The sequence below is a fragment of the Heterocephalus glaber genome, unplaced genomic scaffold (assembly GCF_053883595.1).
Source record: "Heterocephalus glaber isolate CG9 unplaced genomic scaffold, H.glaber_assembly_v1.0 deba00001509, whole genome shotgun sequence".
NCBI lineage: Eukaryota > Metazoa > Chordata > Mammalia > Rodentia > Bathyergidae > Heterocephalus > Heterocephalus glaber.
Window position 1 is genome coordinate 3,572,548 of NW_028258325.1, and position 22,197 is coordinate 3,594,744.

At 44.2% G+C, this 22,197-nt stretch overlaps 1 protein-coding gene across 4 annotated transcripts in view; it reads right to left on the reverse strand.

Moving 5' to 3' along the window:
- Positions 1-22,197, reverse strand: part of Kiaa0232 (KIAA0232 ortholog) — an 80,380-nt gene that overhangs the window by 13,121 nt on the left and 45,062 nt on the right. For all 4 annotated transcript variants that reach the window (XM_004921094.4, XM_013073057.3, XM_021260313.2 and 1 more), the window contains exons 3-6: positions 16,530-16,667; positions 7,373-7,439; positions 6,031-6,112; positions 741-4,029 (exon numbers count right to left, since the gene is read on the reverse strand). In XM_004921094.4, the coding sequence (XP_004921151.2) occupies positions 741-4,029; positions 6,031-6,112; positions 7,373-7,439; positions 16,530-16,667 (3,576 nt within the window). The remainder of the gene's footprint in view (positions 1-740; positions 4,030-6,030; positions 6,113-7,372; positions 7,440-16,529; positions 16,668-22,197) is intronic.

The window sequence follows — 22,197 nt, forward strand, 5'->3', positions numbered from 1 at the left end:
TTAGTTCTGGTACAATCAATTTAACCTGAGACCCTTCTTTGGAACATAACCAAGGGATACGATGATTTCATTAACAAAACTGTTGACACCCCTCTGACTTGATGAACTCAACACAGAATCCAGAGCTCTCAGAATCTACTTTGTATAACGCAAGGTACACCTAACTTAGGTTCTGTAGAAAATATCGTGTTACATTTCAACTGTGGGTTCATTTTCGCATGCACCACAATGTACTTCAGAGAACGTTGACCAGATGTAACTTAAACGTAAAACACAAGCTTTAACAAAACTGATCAACATCAAAGAAACAGTTGGACAGGCTTGCTATCTAAAGAACCTAGCAGCCATATCCAGGTTCATTGGCTTTGAGAGCTGGAATGCTAACATACAGTTTTTGCTTTATGCATAGGGCATTAACACTAACACATAAGAATCTTAAAACCTGCCATATTATTAAATGCACATTAATTCAAATTTGTAAATATCAGATCCATATTAAGTCCTTAAATGTAAAATCATAAGCTGTCAGACATTTAAGCTAATTTCTCAATAGTTTAGCCTCTCTCTTTCAGGGCCTGACAATGCTATTCTCTTTTTTTGGTACCAGGAATCGAACTCAGGACCTTGAGTTTGGCAGGCAGGAGTGGCGCCACTGAGCTAAGTTCCCGGCCCAACAATACTTTGCTTGACTTAAGTCTGATCAAATCCTTTGTCAAATACTGACACACATGGAAACATACCTCTTCCAGCTGTCCCGAAGAAACTGAATTATCTTCATAAGCAGGGAACTGACAACCTGCTTTGCAACTGCAAAAATTATTAATTTCTTCCTCACATTGTGCCATTATTTTACAATTTGCTTCTGAGCTTTCTATATCTATTTCCAGAGATTCACTCATGCTACATTCCAGACACTGATTTTGCTTTCCGACTGGCAAAAGCCCAGTCGACTCCTCCTGGGAATCAAGTGATGTCTGAGCACTCTTTTCCATTCCAGACTTTTTTAATCTGGGAAGGAATTTCCCAGACTCAAGCTCTGATTTTCCATAGTAATGGCCTTCTTTCTCTGCGTCTTCTTCCAGAGGTTTGAGATCTGCCTGTGGATCTTCAAATACATCAGCTTGAGGTGGAACAGAAACATTGGCTTCGTCTTTCTCAGACTCAAACTCTGACTCGCTCCCTCCTCCTGGGGACAGTTCCGATGCAGAGATTGGGCGGAAGTGAGTCCTGGGAGAGATCCGGATGGCTCTGTACTGCGTCCTGTCAACGCCACATATCCGAGGGTGAAATACTTCACTGTCTGAATCAGAGCAGAGGATTGATTTGGGTTTAAAAGTGGGGTTGAAAGATGCAATCCCTTCAGGTTCAAATGAACATTCTACATGAAGAACTTGTGAAAATGGATTACTTAGGTCAAAGGAAGAGAATGAATATTCAAGTCCAGGATCTTCAACCTGAAAGTTACCACAAGCTCCTAGTAAGTCTTCATGGAAGATAAAAGAAAATCCCTTATTTAACCCATTTTCCCCGCTCTTCGGCTGATCATTCTGTTCAAATGACATGAAGGGTTTCCACAACTGCCTGTGACCAGGAGCAAAGCTGTTTCCTGGGGTCATAAAGACGTCTGTTCCGGCTATGGTCACAACGTCGGAAGCTGCACACTGCAGCAAGCTTCCTTTTGTGTGGCCTGGCGGCACAACTGCCCATTCCCCATCACTACTGAAGGTTTTGAGTTCTCCATAGACTCCCCCAAGAATGAAAGCATTCTCTTTATCTTGGGCCACAGCCCAAGGTTTAGAGGGTGTGGTGTAATCACCACCACCCACCTTGGAGAGCTCGGCGGACACAAAGGCTCTCTTCTCCAGGTTTTCTTTCTGTCCCTCCCAGAGGTGATATTCAGACCTCTGCACTGCCCTGCTGGGCTCCTGAAGGGTCTCCATTTTAGCTTCAGCATCTAAACAGCAGCAGTAGTTATTTACATCTATTGAAAACAACTCATCGTCAATTCTTTCTATTTCTACTGTGGCCACAGAATTTCTATCTGCCATCTTTGTCCAAATGTCTTTAATAACCCCTGAGCTGTAGCCATCTCCATGTGGACTGCTTTCACTACATACTTGTGTAGTTTCAAAGTTTTTGTTTTCTGTTTTTTGTTCTAGCTGAATACCACAGACAGACTCTAGTTTGGATCTTTTTTTGAAAACTAAAGTTGGAATTTCTCCCAAAGTTCTACTGTTTTGCTGGCAAGTTTCATCTTGCAAAAAATCTAGAAGTTCTCCATCTACATAATTTGATGAGACTCTAGGAACTACATAATTAATATCATCTGCATTAAACTGTGTGGATTCTTCAAACTGAATGTTCAATGTCTCATTGTCAGAACGTGTTTCTTCTGAATGGGACCATGGACTACAAGTTCTCGTTGAAAGATTAGAACAGTGTTCATTTTCTTCAAAGGCACTATTTTTGGTCCATATTAGCAATCTAGATTGTGTTTTCCCAAGCATATTAGCACTAGAATCTGTATTTTCATTTCCCAAGTTGAGCGTTTCAAAAGAAAATGGTAAAACAGAATTACTGCATTGCACTTCAAACACTGAAAAACAAGAGTTTATACCAGATCCTTCATTAATATCTGAGAAGAGCTCTTGATTGCCAGCAAGCAAATGTGAATTGAGCATTGTGCTGTCCAAGATCGGAGAGAGTCTAACTGGAGAGTCTCCTCCAAAGCTCTCCCCATCGGCATCACCAGAGCTGGATGAACAGCACTCCCAAAACTGAGCCAGATTGCCAAGGTCTTGCAGGAACAAGCCCTCAGCACCCACAGAGCTGGTAGAATCTGTCCATATTGCACGTTCCCCTTGCAACTCCATACCATCTAACACTATGCAACATTCTGCCTCAAAATTTGTATTCTCTTTGCTTTTTTGTCGAATCATATTCAAGATCCGACTTTCTCCTTGCATTGTTTCTGAGGCACCAGGATCCAACATGGATTGATCAATATCCACTTCATAGAAGTGTGTTAATTCTGACAGATGAATATCATCCAGGTATTTGTTGTCCTCTGGCAGAGAACCTAATGAGGTCCCAGTGAGGTCAACATCCTCATTTATAACTGCAGGCATTTCTACAAAATGGCCATCAATGAAAGCGCCTGCTGCGAGGTATGTCTTGTGAGTGTTACTGCTGCTGATACAAAGGCCACGCACAGATTCAGACAAGTCTCCCACTGCATCCGGTGTCAGAGCACTTGATTCCTGTCTGTTTCGGTATGTGGTCTCTAGTTTACTCTTCCTGCTCAAAGGAACAAAATACTCAGCAATCGGTTCGGTGTACCACAATGGCTCCTCTTTATATTCTTTGTCGTTTCTGCTCTCTGTGTACAGCTCTTTCCCTCCAGTGCTCCCAGGATCTCTTCTCCCTGCCTCCTTCACTGGTCGCCTACCCCGCTTGCACAGCTGCCTGATGGACCCGGCACTGCTGCTGCTGCTGTTGCCGCCCACATGGACTCTTCTTTCTGCCTTCTCCCCGTGCTTCAGGGACAGCCTGCTTTGCCCGTTCCGCCCTTTCTTGTTTCGAATGTCCCGCGCCTTATGTCTTACTTTAACGTACTTCATGGATGCTTTGATTTCTCCCTGATTACCACTTGAACTCGAGCCTCCTTCACTAGAGCCGGAAGACCAGGAGCGAGGGCGCGTCTTCCCTTCCAGTTTGTGTCGGATCTGCTTTTTGTACAAGGCAGGTTTTTCTTGCACAGTGCCATTGCTCAGTTTGTTCTCCTTCTCATGTCTACTTCTGCTCTGGGCTTTCTCGTGCACAGTGGTGGGCCCTTCGGTGCCTCTTCCCTTGATGACTTCACTTTCACTGTTGCAGTCCTTGGGAGAGGACGTGTCTGTGCTCACTGGGGGGGCTGTGGATGATGAAGAGGAGCTGGAGTAAGAACAGGCCTTGGACTTGTTCCACACAGTCATGATTTCTTGCAGGCAAACTGGTTTCTCAGAAAGTGGTGGAAATGCTTCATAGTACCTGAAAAACAGAGGAGTGTTCAAAAATGAAATGCATTTCACACAGTAAAACACATCCAACCAGAGAAGGAGAATATTTCATTCTGAGTCAACATGCACATCATCTATGAATTAACTGTAAAATAGTTTGCAATACAGTAAAATATGCTGTACAATAAATTAATCCTGTGCATCAAGCACCTTTTTGCTTAGCACTGTGATAAGCACTTTATGAACATTATGAAAATATGTAAGATGACAATTGTATCTTCAAAGCTTGAATCTTAATTAAGAAGCAAAAAATGACAAATACAATGTAGTTTTGAAAGAACATAGTCTTTTCAGTACAAAATGTTTAAATGTAAGCCTCAGTTACTACACCTTTGACTTTAGCTCATTATTTAATGTTTTGGTCTAGTTCCTCAGCTGGGAAAGATGAGCATACGACTTACCTCACAGAGTTGTTCTGAGCACTGGAAATCTATGCACCTGAAAAGCTGGATAGCTAATGAGTCAAGGGGATGAGCTCTGAAGCCACACTCCTTGAGATGGGATTCTAGCTTTGCCCTCTGCTAGCTGTGTGACGTTAGAATCATTCTTTCATCTCTCTGGGGCTCAGACTCCTCAGTCACAAAAGCAGGAGGTGAGAGCACCCATCTTACAGTACCAGGGAGTTGGTGTCAGCAGTAAAGGAATTAATATGTGAAGTGAATCAGAAAAGCACTTGCTTAAGGGACTGTCCTGACTCCTGTTAACTCTATCTCAGGATGCTAGCACAGGGCCTGGCATTCTCAGCAGGCCCTTGGGGGTGGTAGGGACGATCACAGAGCACATAGGAAGAAGACGCTGGTACCGCCTAGAGCAACCAGAGGAAAGGAGACCTTAGCAGAGCCTTGCTGTCCCATGGGGCAGAGTTCAGTGAGTACAGACTGTGAGGAAGGAGGACCTGCAACACACACTGGCTGTGCTCCTGTGCAGAAGCCTAACTGGAATGGAGTTCCTGGAAATGCGTAGAAAGAAAGAGCAGGAGGCTGGCTGTGCAGGGCTCTGACCTGCTAGGAAACCGGTAGCCACTGAAGATCTGAGAGCAGAACAGACTGCCAAAAGCAGAGGCGAAGTCCTGTGGGCTACTGAGATAATACTGCTGTGGGGATAATACTCAAGGTCACACAGGAAATGGCAAAGGCCATGCTTTCAGAGGGCCTAAACTTGACTCTCCTTCTCAGTCTATATAAGAGGTGTCTACTAAAAGTATAGTATGAGCTACATATATAATTTAAGCATTCTAGCAATGACATTAAAGGTGTAAGAAAAAATGGTGAATTCCAATTTTAATACATTTTATTTAACCAAACTGATACCATTTCAACATGTCATCAGTATTAAACAATAATGCAATATTTGGCACTTTTATGGTAAGTCTCTGTAATCTGATGAGAATTTTACACCTAAAGGACATCTCAACTTGAACTAGCCATGTGTCAAGTGAAAAACAGTCTCCTGTAGCTTACAGTTATAGATAGTATGGGTCTATACAAAGCAACTAAACACAATTTTTCCTTTGGGTTTTACCGATTCAGAAGATTAAAATAAAATATGTAACAAGGAAATCTGCTTAAAATGTAGGGTATTTTAATACTAATCATTTACAAAGAAAGAACTAAATGTACACAAAACAGGTTTGATTAGATCGAGGATTTGCTTGTGCTGCCTTTGCAACAGGAAGTTGGGAATGTTTTCTTGCTTATAAACAAGGATAATCATAATGTCGCAAAGGACTATAAACAACGATCGTCCTCGTGTTGTTCATTTCACCAATGTTTCTCGAACATGTGGGTAAGGACAGAACCATCTTATTCAACTTTGAATTCTCAGGGTCAAGCATATGATAAGTGTTCAATAAATATTTCTTAAATTACAAAGTATGGAACTAAGTAGATGATGATAAAATGGAAACCACGTAGCAGTTTATCAGTCTGACCTTAACCAATGCACAGTTTACACTGAATACGATCTTACATACATCTCCACTTGATCCTTCTCTGTGGGGGATAATTCTACCTCTGGAGATGGAGACTCCTCCAACTTTTTGTGAATTTTCTCTTCTGTTAGGAAAGAAAAATTCAGAAAGATCTGTCACACCTAGTTAATAAATCCTCATTTTTAAAAAAGTTTCTCAAGTAATTTTAATCAGAAATGAAACAGGAGTTTATATCTTAAAAAGGAAAATCCATTACAGTTTGTCTTTTTGTGGTTTTTTCTTTTTTGGTACCGGGGGTCAAACTCAGTCCTTGCACTTGCGCAGCAGACGGCGAAACCACTGGGCTAAATCCCCGGCCCTTACAGTTTGTCTTTTTAATAAACACCTACCCATTCAGTGCGCCAGGAGAGGCTCGGGCTGCCCACATCCCCTCCCCAGCTCTGAGCCCTGGGGCACTTACATTCCCTGTGCACTCACTCACTTATTAGTCCAGACCAGCAGGAAAACATCTGTTTGGATCCCAAAAATATTTTCTCACAGAATCCTGACGCATAGACTTTGTACTGACTCATTCTGACTAATACTAATGTGTAAGGAAAATTCATTACAATTAACTGCTAATTCACATGTAGGTAAGAAAGGGCTATGTTTCAACTCAAATACAAAGAGCTAAACTTTTACCTTAGCTCATAATACTGCCTTCAGTTACAAACAAACAGTGCCCTTAATAAGAGGCTCCAACCACCCCCACCCCACCGGCCCGGCCCGCAAAAAACAGAGGCTCGAGGCATAGAAAAATGACCACAATGAAGGCAAGGAAACAAGGTGCTTGGCCTTCAAATGTAAGTCTCTTTCTTGGGCCTTGCAGACCAATCAGGAACAGAAGTTGCAAGGGTTCACATATCAAAATGACTTAATCAGCTTTATGCCCATTCCAAAAAAATTCAAGTCAGGACAAAAGATCCTTCCACACCTGAAATAATCAGTCATCAGTGTCACCACTTCTGGAGGCAGTAATATCAACAGGCAGATACAATAGGGGGACAAGTATGAGGAAAGAGAAAATACTGCTGGTGAGTGCTGAGGTTCAACTTGAAGACCAAGGCAAAACAGATAAACAGAAAGAAAACACCCCCTCCCTCCGCTTTCTGTCTCTCAGGGTGTCCAGACATGGAAGTCCCTCTTCTCTTGTGGGAGCGGGGCTCTCTAAGTGGCTACAAAGGGCCGACACACTGCTAGCACAGCTAAAGAAGGAATGAGGTGCTGGGCTCATGACACACACTGCACACAAAGACTTCTGAGCAGTTCTGAGTTTGCTTCAAGCCACAGCAGGGGCTACGCTATGGCCATGGGCTCTGCTCCTGAAGGAGGCGACACTACTCACCTTGCTCACTCTGCAGGTCTTTCAGTCTGCAGCAGAGCTCCTCCACCAAGGTCTCGATGCCAGAGCTCTGGGAGACAACAGAAAGAAGACTGTTAGCTCACTGCCAGATGGAGAAACACAGGCACTCATACACTTCTGTGTTAATACAGACACTTATATACCAGAGTTTAAAATCTGTCAGCAACAAAAACAGTACTAAGTATCTACCTGAGCACCGTCTATACAGATTCAACCAAAGAAACACCACAGAACAATTCATGTTGGTCTTTTAGGAGGTCACAGTCTAAAGAAAACAAGGTGATTCTTTTCTTTTTTAAAGTGAGCTCTCATGACGTTGGGGTCAAATGTGAAAGCATTGCTTTCCTTTAAACATCAGTCAGAACGAGGTGTAAGCCTCTATATAGAACCAGAACAAAATTCAGGAGGGGTAGCTGGAAGAATCTGGGATTGGGAGGATAAAAGTAAGAGTCCAGCCTTTAAAGAAAAATTAATGTTGAAAACAGGCACAAGCAAATAATCTTTCACTATGTAGACTTTTTAAACTTTCCATAGTCTTGATTTCTTGCAAGAAACATCTTACATTGCCGGGGATTTAGCTCAGTGGTTCCGGCACCTGCCTTGCAAGCAGAAGGACCTGAGTTCGATTCCCGGTACCCAAAAAAAAAAAAAAAAAAAGTTACAAATTTTCAAAAAAAAAAAGAGAAAAGAAACATCTTACAGAAGACAAAAAAGGTGAATGCATTTCTTAGAACGTTGGATTTATTCAGTGGCCAACGTCCTACTTAAGTCAGACTCGAGTCCCTTTCAGTGGGCGCAACCAAACAGACGCACAGGTCGAGCATGCAGTGCCCTTCCCAGGCCTCAAGAGACTAAAAATAGAACTTTACCCCATTCACTCAACTCAGAATGACTCAGCACAAGTACTAGAGATTCCTGAACAAGAAACCCCTCAGTTGTACAGTTTGAGCAGCAAGATATCAATTACAATGAAAACAATTAATTGTGAACATCCACAATTACATTCTATCCACATCACACCACAACTTCTAACAAGAGATAGAAAAATGCGCTGGGCCAGCGCTGTCTTTTCCTTTAAACACACTCTTAGAAGCTGCTGCAGGTGTTAGTCCGACACACACTGGTGGACCCACAATTCCTCTGGAGAGGGTCTGCTTACCATAATGCTCGAGGTGCAATGAGGACGGCAATTATATTCCACCTCCCCGGACTACGAAACTGACACTGGTCAGCTGACTGCCGCATACTGCTCTGCATAGCAAGCCTATGTCACTGCGTCTGTGACCCCAGAGCTGTCTCCAGGGCAGGACATGGGACAGGACCTGCAGGGACTGCTAAGCAAACTCCTTCCTGTACTCTAAATGGGCTGCACAGAACCAGCATTACAACCCAGTGAGCTGGGACTCTCAGCGCTCTGACTTGGAAACTATACACACAGATATATATGAGAATAAAAACTTTTATATGTTATATGTAATTTATATTCTCTATATTTATATATATTTGTTCTCATATATAAACATGTAAGTATGTATCTTCTTGTATATAAACAGCAAAGGAAATAAACACCTTAACTTCTTGCTCTGTGTGTTTTATTACCAGGAAGTCTTATGACCAGGTTTTTGTTCTCTCCTTAACTATTTGCAGCATCCCACTTACATTTTTAAAACAATCATAAGGCCTGGGGGTTACCATAATCGCAAACCCAGAAGCTCAAAGGGATGTCAGAAGCTGCCACTATTCCCTGTCATGTCCTAGCAGGTATTTTAAAGTGTTAATTTAGAACTGTTAATGAGAAATTTTATTCACTTTCCCAGTTGTGATATAACCTATTAGAGAATTTTAATAATGTTATTTTAGTAGTATAACACAGGCATGGGGCATTTAAGAATACTTTGGAGCCTACATCACCTTAAGCAACAAAGACTAAAATGTAGTGCTGGTATTTTAGTAACAACTCTATAGGACCAGGCTGGGCTGGACAAAGTGCTGACAGAGCGACTGAATTCAGCCTTGCTTCTCCTGTGATAATCAGCCTGCCCCCTGCCCCAAGTGCCCAGCAAACATGGAAAACACTCTGCCAACCAGGGAGCACTCTAAAATTCAGGTTACAGCACTCCACACCTGCAGTGCACTCAGCCACACACAGCTTTCAGAGGCCAGGCCAGTCAGACACTGGTGTATCAGGAACTCATTCACCAAGTGGACAGTGGTTACCCCACCCCAGGCAGGCTGGGTGCAGGAGAGCGAGGCCTGCCCTCCTGGAATTCTGGGAACAGGGCCATGGGGAATGGGTGTGGGTCTGGAATTCTCACCCTGCTACCTCATGGGCAGTGAAGGGCTGTGTGCCACTCTTTCCCTAAACCAAGACCACCGCCAGCTCTGTCTCGAGTCACCTGGGTAAGCACATGTGTCACAATCCTTCTGATCCCACCATTTTGGCCACTTACATGCTGGAGTCATTTCTAGACTTTTTCTTTCTTTCATTTTCAATTTTTTTTTTTTTTTTTTTGTACTGAGGATTGAACTCGGGTCCTTGCCCTTGCAGGGCAGGCAGTGGAAGCACTGAGCTAAATCCTCGGCCCTCATTTTCAATTTTGGATTCATCCCTTCAAAAGTGCCTTTGATTTCTGTGACTTGATTTTTTGTTTGTTTGTTTTTGTTACCTGAGATCAAACTCAGGACCTTGCACTTGCCAGGCAGGCGGGCTGCCACCAAGCTAATCCCTGGCCCTGATTTCTGTGACCTGAGTTCAAGGTGAGAGGGTAAAAATGAAAGTTACCTGAATGCAGCCATGGAAGCCCCTCCATCCTGCCCAGACACCCTGGCCCATTCATCTCTGAGCAGCACTGGGTCCCTGCGGCTGTCTTTCAGGCAGGCTAAAGAGTTTCGAGCTGGTGAGACACAGCCTGGGTCCTTTTATTTCTGTAAATTCTTACTTATTCCCTGAAACACCCCTATCATTTCCATCCCATAATGTTCTCAGTGATTCTCTGTCTGCTCCACACTTCCCATCCTCTTCAACTCCTGACCCTAACTATCAGCGGAAAGGGAAGAGACAGTCTGCCTGGCTCTGCTGCATCACCTGTCCTCCCCACATCCAAAGGCTCCTGCTGTGGCCCTCATCACCCCGCAAAGCACCCACTGGCCCGGACATTCCCTCCACGCCACCCTGTGATCCAACCTAGTCTTTCACTCAGTGACACCTACGGTGGAGTCACAGATCTGGGTCTGAGTGAACTATGTGACCCCACACAAACCAGGCACCTGTCACGCCTCAGTTTCCACACGTGGAAGATGGTGCTGGTAACTGTGGAGACATTTCCCAACAGCTGCTTACACCACTTCCTGCTCTGCTGTCTCCACTCTTTTCCCTCCTATTTACCATTGCTTCATCTTTCTGTCCTACTTCCCACAGGATCTGTCCCCCACCCACTCTCCAGGGATCGAACTCAGGACTTTGCACTTGCAAGGCAGGCTCAGCACCACTGAGCTAAATCCCAGGCCCAGGATCTTTTTCAACTATTCTCTCCAACCCTTCAACTGCACTTTCCACATCTATTGCCATGTTTAGAATTTTAAGAGTCATCTTGTCCTTTGCTTCTTCTCCACAGCAACCTCTTTCTGAGAGAGAAATGCTCCCTTCTCTTTCTTACCGCTGGGACAGAAACCTAAGGGTCAGTGTCGAGCAACCAGGCAGCAGAAAGGGACAGGGAGGGAGTTGCCATCAGTTTGTGGACCTTCATTCAGTGCCTAGTTTTCATTATGATCGTCTCATGTTTCCCTGCAAGGACACCTGGTGTCCCAAAGCCCAGAACCCGAGTCTCTAATCTCTCAAGTGACTGGCAGAGGAAAGCCAACCCCCACCCCGGCCCCGAATTATGCCCCTCCACAGGGCCTGGGCTTCCCCACCACATGGCAGCAAGTGGCTGAGGCCCCCGGAACACTGAGTTCAGTGAGGGGCAACCCTACCACCACTGCACCACGGCTGCACAGACCCCACGCTGGACGGCAGACCACCCCGCCGGCCCTACCATGCAGGAGAGGGGCTACATGGCTATCACACCCCTGCACACAGTGTTCTTTTTAGTCTTTTCAAATCTTAAAGAGTGGCCTCAAGCTGAGTTGAAAGATGAGTAGGAGGAAACCTAACTAGGGATGGAAGGAATGGCTACTAGTGATAATAAATACACTGAAGAGGAAAGGATCAATTCCACATTTCAGTGATTAGCTTCTTAAACCCTTGTAAAATCTACAGCTGAACTAATATTAATGTTAACTCCTTAACCCAAGAGCAGCGAGTGAGGGGGCTGAGAATACAGACCAGGGGCTATAACTGGTGTCTTCAGAGGCCAGGAAAGGAACGCCAAGTTTTAAAACCCCAAACCCCAGCCAATCAGCTGCTTCTGCCAAGGCCCTGAACATGGGAGAAACGACAACACCTGGCCTGTCTCCAAGCTCTTACATACACTGCTCTGAGACAATGACACGGAGGAGGAGAGAAGCATCCAGCTGGTAAGCACGTGTGCACAGGAAGGTGAGGGCCAGGGTATGAAGGAGGCGCTCTTTGAAAGAGTGAAAAGCTGTCACCAGAAGCAGGAGACATTGCTTGTTACAGGTAATGAGAAAATAACATGATCAGACTTAGAAAAAGGAAACTCCACTTCCCACGTGTCTGCAGGGGGAGGCAATGCAGACAGCATGTGATCTGCATGAGCCCAGACGAGCCAATCCACTGGCCTGTGCCTCCACTCTCACCCTTTGGCTTGAACGGGAGGCCTCCCGCTTCCCCTTTCATCCTAGCAGCGTCCATCGGGGCAGGAACCATTCTTTAACTCATGTAGACAGCCGCTGTGTCTTACTTTCACATGGGGACAGCAGTTCCGCTCCAGATACCCGACTCCTCCAGGGGGAACTAAACTCCCTCTTGGGCCTGGAGGTGTGGAAGGCTCTGGTTGAATGTGTGGACCTGCCCTTCACACCTCACTCATCAATTAAAAAGAAGTTCCGTGGTCTTCAAAACAGAACTTAGAACAGTTCTTTTTTTATTTTATAAAAAAAAAATTTTTTTAATTCATGACAAAATAAGAGATTAGCAATACACTTGACATCACTGTCTTCAAAGTAGTTATTCAGAGTACAAGACACAGACAAAGATTCTCTCTTCAAGAAACAAACAGATAATACCACAAAGGTTTCTTTTCAATGAATAGAACAGGTCTTCTTGTTTGGTTTTGAGACAGGGTCTTGCTGTGTAGCCCAGGCTGGCCTTGGACTCACCATGTAGCCCAGGCTGGCCTTGAGCTAGTGGGGATCCTCCTGCCTCAGCATCTCACCATGCCTCACTCTAACATAGATACATTTTTAAAAGAAGCTGGAACACACAGGAGCAGAATGGCATAACATGGCAGATAATGCTACATATTTGTATGTACCTTTGAGTAGTGTTTGGCAAAAGTACAAAAATAAGCACAGAAAGGAGATCAGGTAAGCAGATCAGGTAAGCAGGAACCTCTGCAAGGGGCAGGGAGGATGGTGGTGGGCAGGCCGTCCTGCGAGTCCCCACTCTGTCCTTAGAGGACCGGGAGACCAGCTGTATTCTCCAGCCTGCGCTGCCTGCTGCCCCAGCCTCCTGCCCAGTCTTCCTCCCCAACACCAGAGAGAGCCCTCTGCTCATCAACCTCTGCCTTTTACAACAGCCCCTCCCACTTGGTTCCCTTCTCACACTTTCAACTTTCAACACCTGAAAGATGGGGAAGGAAGTTTCCCGTAGAAACCTCACATCCACCACTTCTACAGCCACTTCTACAGCGAGCAAGAGACCTGGCAAGATGAGCAAAGTGCTAGCATGCCCCCTCTGCTCTGCGAGCTGCCTGCCGTCGGCCCTGCCTCGTGGGGCCTCACCACGCTCTGGTGCGGGTGCCCGGATCTCACCCATATTCGTAGCCACCCCCCAGACGCACTCCTTTGCAGGGCTCCTTCTCTCCACATCATGAGAACCCCATGCTCAAGGGTGCTCAGGACACAGAACTCAGCTTCGCTGAGTCCTGCCTTAACTCTGCCCACGCCCCACCCTGTCAGCTCTGCCCTGTCCAACTGGTGCTCACCATCACCTGCATGCTGGCCACTGCAGCAGTTTCTTGCTTTCTTGGGGTCTGTCCTCTGCGCCCTCAGCCAGTCTTTCTCCACACAGCAACCCCGTGCTGCAGGTAGCACTGAAAGTCTCCCCTCCGATAGCCCACTTCCCAACTCCTCAGAGGAAAGCAGGGTCCTCATAAGGGCCTCAGGGTTCCTTGGGTGCTCCAGCCCCATCTCTGCACCCCCAGTGACAAGGCCAGGCTTCCCGAGGCTGGGCTGGCCAGAGCAGCCTCAGCTCTGTGACCACTGGGTGCTTCTTGAGGGTCTGGCTGGGGAGTGCAGGGAGTGTCACCTCTCACCTCTCACCCTCCCTCAGTTCAAGGGTTCAACAGATGCTGCTTGGCATTGTTTGGATGCTCTTATTACCTCCAGTTAGGTTAAGGTCAGTACGCCAAGAGACAATACATATGATCAAATAAGCCTTGAAGCAAACTGGGCTGAGAAGTTCTGGGTGGCTTACTTCGGATACAAGTCTAGATAGCACACAACTGAATGTACGAAACACAAAGATGCAGAGGTGCATCTGTACTTCTACTAGCAAAGGAATTCTACTCAGTGGAGATGGTGGCATGCAACTGCAATGCCTGCTGCTAGGGAGGCTGAGGCAGGAGCATCAAGGCCAGCCTGGGCAATAAATCGATAACCACAGATGCTTTGATAGGGACAGCCCACATTCAACCGTAATAGTCACAGCAACGAGTGGGTGTAGGAGAATCATCTCCCCCAGCAGGATCACCACTCCTTAAGGTCCCTATACCGAACCTCACACTGCCTGTAGTGCTGTCTTCTGATTTTGCCATTAGCACTTCCATCTACTAGATACAAACTCGGATCTCTTGTGGGTTCTCACTGTGACTACCAGTGTGAAGAGAAGAGCATGCTGCGGGGAGCTCATAGGGCATCTGGCCGGGGTGGGGAAGTACAGCGTAATGCTATGGGTGTTACCAATCCCAATATGTACTCAGGAAATGAGCAACATAATCATAATGGGCAGGCACTCAGGGTGGCAATAAAATAATAAAATAAATAAACTTTGGCATTGTGGTTTCCTGTGTAGGTCCTCTTTGCTCCTCTCTTTCCACACAAACCTTCCTCCCAACCATGACTCAGCAGCTTCTTTGGACTTTGCTCAAAGAACTCCCTGCACTAACCTCTCACTTACTGAGACCATTTGGACTCTGCATTTCTTGCCAAGCTCCTAGTTACTTTACCAGTCCACTCCCTCAGTGTCAGGAGGTCACCTCTGGGTCACTGACAGCCCCACCCTTCTCTGTAGCCCCGCCCACGGTTTAATCCAACCAGGGCCCGACACCTGGCCCATGCAGCACCAATGGGATTCTCTGCGCAGCCAAATGGGTGGGTATGGAGGTCAGTGGTCAGGCTGGGCTGTGGCTGGCAGGCCACCCTTCCCCATGCAGACGCTAAAACGGCCAGAAAGAAAGATAAGGAGTCACCCAGAAGCAGACAGAAGCAAATGAGAGGGGTCATTAGAGAAAGTGACTCCCAGTTCAGGTCCCTCCCGAGGCCACACTTTCAGCCTTTGGTTCCAGTGTGAGAGCCCCAATTCCTGTGTGTCTGGTTTGTTTCTTCTTGAAGGAGGGTAATTACATCCCCACTTGTGCTAATGAGCCATTACCTGACCATGTCACAAAAGCAGTAACTTCCAATTTCCTATCTAACACGGTATGAGGCAGCAGGTTTGGGCAATTCTACATTAAAAAACCAAAGGATGGAGGATAGAAAGACAGCTGAGAGAGGAAAAGGATTTGATGAAAGAGGAAGCTCTTCAAAAAGGGTGTGATGGCACAGAATTCAAGTTCAAGCCCAGCCAGGGCAACTGAGGCCACTTAGCAAGACACTGTCTCAAATTTTAAAAAACTGAAAAACAGTTGGGGATATAATTCAGTGCTAAGGCCCTAGGATGGATCTCCAATACAAACAAGAAAAAATTATTTTTTATTCCATTTAAGAAAAATTCAGGAACTTCTATATGCCAGGAACACACTTCTAGCAGGCACAAGAATATTAAAAAAAAAAGGGCCATGCACAGTTCTTGACCCACTGAGCTGCAGGCTGTGCTAATCCAAGGTTACACGGGGCCATGAGTACACAGTGGGGAAGTCCTGAAGTGGGAACAAAGGTGGGAGACAGCGGACAAGACAGGGTCAGCAGCCTGTGCCACAGGTGGCACCAGGCAGGATAAACTTGTCCAGATCATCACTGAAGCAAAGCTGGGCTCGCAGCCCCCCCACTGGACTCTCTTGGGAAGCTGGCACCTGCAAGTCAGGACCCACGACTTCATCTCACATCATAAATGTACAAATAACACAATCAGAACAAAACAATTTTTTTTAAAAACAATTTTTTAAATTGTTTGATTTCAGATATCACATCTCAGTTATGATTTGGAGATTACTATTTAGCGTAATAAGAATTCACAGTATTATTTTAAATAGGTGATCATATTCTAAAATTATTTTATTTTAGGATACTAAAAACAAAATATTTTATATGAAACATTAAAGAGGAATAAAAATCTTGTAACAATTTCTTAAAGACAAAAAATTATGACTCATAAACAAATATGCTGCTCTTAAAGTGCTAGAAATGTATCCAAAAGAAATACTATAGATGGGGAAAAAAACCACACAAAGAATATTCCAGCTCAAGAGCCAGCTAAATATCTAGTAGAAACTATGTCATGCTGCTGCTAGAATATCATTTGATGAAATAAAATTTAGATACTAGAAAGAATGGACAATGTAAGAACAGTACTAAATATAATACAACATTAAACTGAAAAGGTACCTCCAAAAGATTATGTTTCATGAAACAAAATGTATTAAACATTTCATAAAGGAAAATTATAATGTTCGCGGTCCAGTGGAAAGATAATGGGTAGTTCACTTTCAAGTTTTTCCGGTCAAGCTGTTGTATTTGTAAACTTTTCTAAAACACCCCTTGCTTTCTTCCGCCCATTAGAAATGAAATGGAAACTTACTTCATCAGAAGCAGATCGGAGACACTGGACAGCAGCCTGCTTTTTCATTTCCTCTACAGTCAGATCTGAACACTTCTTCTTACTCTTTCCCCATTTCTTATAAGCTCCCTTCTCCCAGCCCAGGAAGATGTCATTCTCCTGCAACAGACGGCACAGGTGAGACAACAAGGACTCAGTAACACGTTTCAAGAGCTCCTGTTTCCACCAACTTACACATCCATTTCCCCACCCAAAATTCATAAAACAGGACACACTAAGCCTGGTGTGGCGGGGCATGGCTGGAGTCCCAGCACTCAGGGAGGCTGAAAAGTGCAACCCAGCCTAGGCAACTCAGCAAGACTCTGTTTCAGAATAAAAAAAGGCCAGGGATGTAGCTCAATGTGAAGGCTATGGTTTCAATGCCCAGTACTGGAATCAATCAATCGATCAGTAAAAATAAAATAAAGGACACACTAATAAATTAAGAAAACACAGAGGGCCGGGGATTTAGCTCAGTGGTTTCGGCGCCTGCCTTGTAAGCGCAAGGTCCTGAGTTGGATCCCGAGTACCAAAAAAAAGAAAAAGAAAAAGAAAACACAGAACATCCTCAATTATAGTACTTTAAAAGAATCCATTTATTTATTACAGTATCGAAAGTGCTCATGGTTAATTATCATCTTAATAAACCTGATCACTTACATTTATTTTTTTGTGACAGGGTCTCGCTATGTAGTTCAGGCTGTCTTTGAACTCACTAGCCCAGGCTGGCCTTGAAATTGTGGTGATCCTCCTGCCTCAGCCTCCCAAGTGCCAGGATTACAGGTGTGGGCCACCATGCCTGGCTTGATCAGGTACATTTAGAGTACATGCTAACTATTAACAACTCAGATGTCTGCATAAATGCACACAGAGTTTAAATTTCAGTATAAACTCTATAAACTATAAACAAAATTAAATATTCTCTCTTCTATAGTTCTTACTCTTCAATGAGTTGTTCAGGTTATTATCAAATTTTAAAGCTTAATAGTTAAATGGTTCAACTCCCATATTTTACAAGATAAACCCAACAGATACAAAATATTTTAATAGGATTTTAAGTTTATTTTCCTCTGGCTTATACATGTCTGTTATAAAAATCTGAAGTTATGGTGATACACATCTGTAATACCAGCACTCTAGGAGGCTGAGGGAGGAGGATCACAGGTTTGAGCCCTGCCCGGGCAACTCAGCAAGACCCCAACTGAAAATTAAAAAGGGCTGGAGACATAGCTCATTGGGAAAGCCCTGGGTTCAACAGCCAGTATCGCATAAACGAACATCTAAAGAAAAGCCAGTGTTGCACACCTGTAATCCCAGCACTTGGGAGGCTGAGGCAGAAGGACTCCAAGTTTCAGGGTAACCTGAGATAAAGAAGAACCTTCTTCAAAAAAAGAAAAATAAAAAAATACAAATCTAAAGAAAATTTCAAAAGCAGGAAAAAAATGAAGGAAAAAAAAAAATCACCTGTAATTCTATCAATTAGTAAAAACTACAATTAGCATACTTCAGTCAATCTTTCTAGTATGCCTTTAAAAAACACTTGTGAATTCATACTATTTGCACAATTTCATGTTTGAGCAATATTGCAAATATTACCCCATGTTACTACAAATTCTTTGGCTATGAAATATGGTGGCCCTCAGGAAACCAATATGAATGAATGAGCGAGCTAGGATAAAGAAGGAAAAGGGCATGATACTAATAATTCTAAAGATCCTTTAAGTCCCAATCACATACCATCAACTTGAACTCTCAGTATTAAAGTCACTTTAATGGTATCAGCTAAGAGTGGGAGAAAGAGCGTTTCTCCTATACTTATGAGAATTAGCATCCTTTTAAAACTTAATTTTGCCAGACTGGTAGTGCACACCCGTAACCCCAGCACTCAGGAGGCTGAGGCAGGAAGATCACCATGTGTTTGAGTCCAGCCTGGACTACACAGTGAGTTCAAGGCCACCCTGAACAACATAGTGACATCCCATCTCAAAAAAAGAAAAAAAAAAAAACTCCAAACAGCAAAACCAAAAAAATTTAATTTCTTAGGTATGCCTTCAGGTCTTATGCACCTAAAAATCATGTTCATTGGCTAAATGGTATTATTGTCATTTTCTACGGGAAAACTGCTCTAAGCCAAGTGAGAACTACCAGTGTTTCCATTTGCTGAACATGTTTATTGGCTGTGCTGTATCTGAGCCCCAACATTTCTCAACAATGACATCTAAGAACTTATCCTGCAGCAAGAACATGGGATAGAACCCTAGCAGTGTCTACTCAAAACTCCTTAATGTCAGAGAAAAATATTATCACTTTCTATTGTTTACAGAATAGAAAAGAACACACACGAGAATTATGTGTAAGTTACTGAAAACAAAACTCATTGTGTCTGTGCGGCTGAGGCTGGCTTTCTCCTCACAAGCACTCATGAACCGCTGCTCTGCTGAAGTGTGTCACGGCTTGGCACAGGTCACACACTCAACAGCCTTCATAAATTTTACGAAAGCAGGAGGGACTCAAACTTCAGATGGAGACGCAATCCTTCTGGAGCAGCGTGACAACACGCATCACCCATCTTAAAACATGCACGTGCACTTGTGATCCAATAACCCTACGTCTGGGACTTGATCACTAAGTGTACACAGATTTAAATGCAGTGGTGTGTTGATCATATTGCTGTCAATAATGGCAAATGCACAGAGATACCCAAAATGGCGAGTAGGAGGACATGATTCACGACATGATGGTTAATGAATGGGACACAACAGCCTGAATGGGGTGGCGCAGCCCGTCAATCCCGCCACTTTCTGAGGCAGCTCTGGAGTCCTCTTGCACAGTGTCTTCAGTTGCATTGCTGGGGCTGACTTGATGGCCTCAACCGACTCAAACTTTTGACTTTCCTTTTGACTTTGAGGAAGAGCCAGAGTCACGCAGCACTAGACGAGGTGGAGGAGGCAGATGAGGATGCACCTTCATGTTTTTACAAGCCTACCTCTCCAGTGGACTCGGCAGCAGCAGTCACCACATTTTTGGTCACCCTCATCCACTCATCTATTCCATCTAAGTGTCCTTCTTGTGGCAGTGAGGGTGTGAGGATGAGCAGGGAAGCAGCAGGAAGCAAACAGCTCCTGTGTGACCTCTGCCATGGGCGACATCCACAGCCAACCAAGGATGGTGGGAGGGTGTGCGCATCCTTTTCTTGGCCTGAGGTAAGCAAAGGCGAATGACAGACTGAAGAGGAGCCTGGGCCAGGGTGATGTGGACACCAGGCAGGAAAAACAAAGTGCTAATGCAAGGATGGCAACCTTTCTATAAGGGCCAGACAGTAAATAATTTAAAACCAAAAGGATAAACCAAGGATGTAATGTGGTACTTAAAAAAAAAGATGAAATAAATTTCTGAAAATTTTTATTGACAAAATTCAAAATATAATCCAGTACAACTCTAAGTACTACAGTTCTGCTAATGAGAAGGATGTAAAGTTCGTGTTCCCTACACACCAATACCAACTTCAAGCTGGGGATGGTGGCACATACCTGTAGTCCCATCTACTCAAGAGGCTGAGGCAGGAGGATGGCTGCAGCCCAGGAGCTTGAGGCCAGGCTGGGCAACACAGTGAGATCCGTCTCAAACAAAACCAAACCGACTGCAAATAACTCAGCTGTCAATGTTTTTCCTCCCAATTTCTTTTAGTTGTGGAAAAATGCACAACATACTATCTTAGCCATTTTTAAGTATACAGTTCAGTGTGAACCATGTTTTAAAAATAAGTTTTATTGACATGTTATTTGTGTACCATAACATTTACCTTTTTATTGAGACAGGGTCTCCCTATGTAGTTCAGGCTGGCCTCGAACTCGCAGCAACCCTCCTGCCTTAGCCTTCCTAGTGCTAGGATTACAGGCATAGGCCATCACGCCCAGTAACATTTACTTGTGTGTGTGCGCACGAGCCCGTGTGTGAGTGTGCACATGCGCTAAGCTTTGTAACAGTGACCACTATGTACTTTTAAAACAGTTCATCACCCTAAAAAGAAACCTGGGAGCCCTGAGCAGTCACTTCCCAATCCTCTCTCCCATGCTATTGGACTTGCACCATGAAGTACTCCAGGATCTAGATGTTTTCCCTCAGCACGGTGTGCTAAAGGTTTGTCCACGTTGAAGCACACATCATCAGCACCTGATTTCCGTTCACATCAGCTATATAGAAGGACTACACTTTGCTCCTCCAGTCATCCACTGACGGACATTTAAGTGGTCTCCTCCTTTTGGATACTACAGTTTTTGTTTTGCTTTGTGGTACTGGGATTGAACACAGGGCCTCACACATGCTAGGCAAGCACTTCACAACTGAGCTACATCCCAAACCCTTTATTTTGATTATATTTTGGGAAAACATTCTTGATAAATTGGCCAGACTGGCCTTGAACTTGTGATCCTCCTGCCTCAGTCTCCTGAGTAGCTAGGAGTACAAAGTGTACCACCATGCTCAGCTCATTCTTTGGGGGAATAATACTGCTATGAATATCCAAGTATAAATTTTTGTATGGGCATATGTTTTCAATTCTTGTGAGTATATATCTAGGAGTAAAATTGCTATATACATAATAGTGAAGGAAATAATACTAAAGAAAATAAATCAGACACAAGGTTAAATGTTGCATAGTTTCTCTAATATGAGAGCCTCAAAATGCAAATAGATTACTTGGGAGGCTGAGGCAGGAGGATCACCACAAGTTCGAGGCCAACCTGGGCTACACCGTGAGCTCAGAGCCAGGCTGAACTACAAGGTAAGACCCTGTCTCAAAAAAAAAAAAGCTACCAATAGTTTAAAAAGCAAAATAAGAGAGAGATGGTAGGGAACAGGAAGGTAGACTGTGGAGATGGCAAGTGGAACTGAGCAGGGAGAGGAGGCCATGGGAGGGAATGATAAAGATGCAATATGGACATGTACCAGTTCCCCAAGATGAATGTAATCACTATCTATTACAAACATACACTAATAACATTTTTTCAAAAAGATTTTAAGGAAGTAGAATATTTATTCTGTTGCTCAAGGCACTATACCAGACTTTAAGCTATACTTTCTTTGGGGGGGTGGGTACTGGGGATCGAACTCAGGACCTTGCACTGGTGAAGCAGGTGCGGGCACCACTGAGCTAAATGCCCAGCCTCACTTTAAACTATACTATAATGCTTTAGTAACAAACACAACATGGTACTGGCACAAAAACAGAAATGTAGAGCATGAAATAAAAGACACAGAAGCAAATCTAAGCACCTACAGCCATCTGATTGTTAACAAAGGGGCCAAAACATAAGCTGGAGAAAAGGTGCTTCTTTAGCAAATGGTGCTGGAGAAATGGAAAACTGGAGGTCCACACGCAGAGAAGTTTGGCTAGATGCCTCTTCCTCACCTTATACTAAAAAAAAATCAAAGTGGATAAAAGAGTTAAATTCACACCCATAACAATGAACCCAATTTCAAAAGAAGTATGTAAATGAACTTCTCAAAAGAAGTTCAAATGGCCAAAAGGATATGAAAAAATGTTCCACATCTCTAGCCATCAAGAGAAAAGTGAATTAAAACTACACTGAGGGCCAGGGATTTAGCTCAGTGGTTTTGCCACTGCCAAGCACAAGGACCCAAGTTCGAT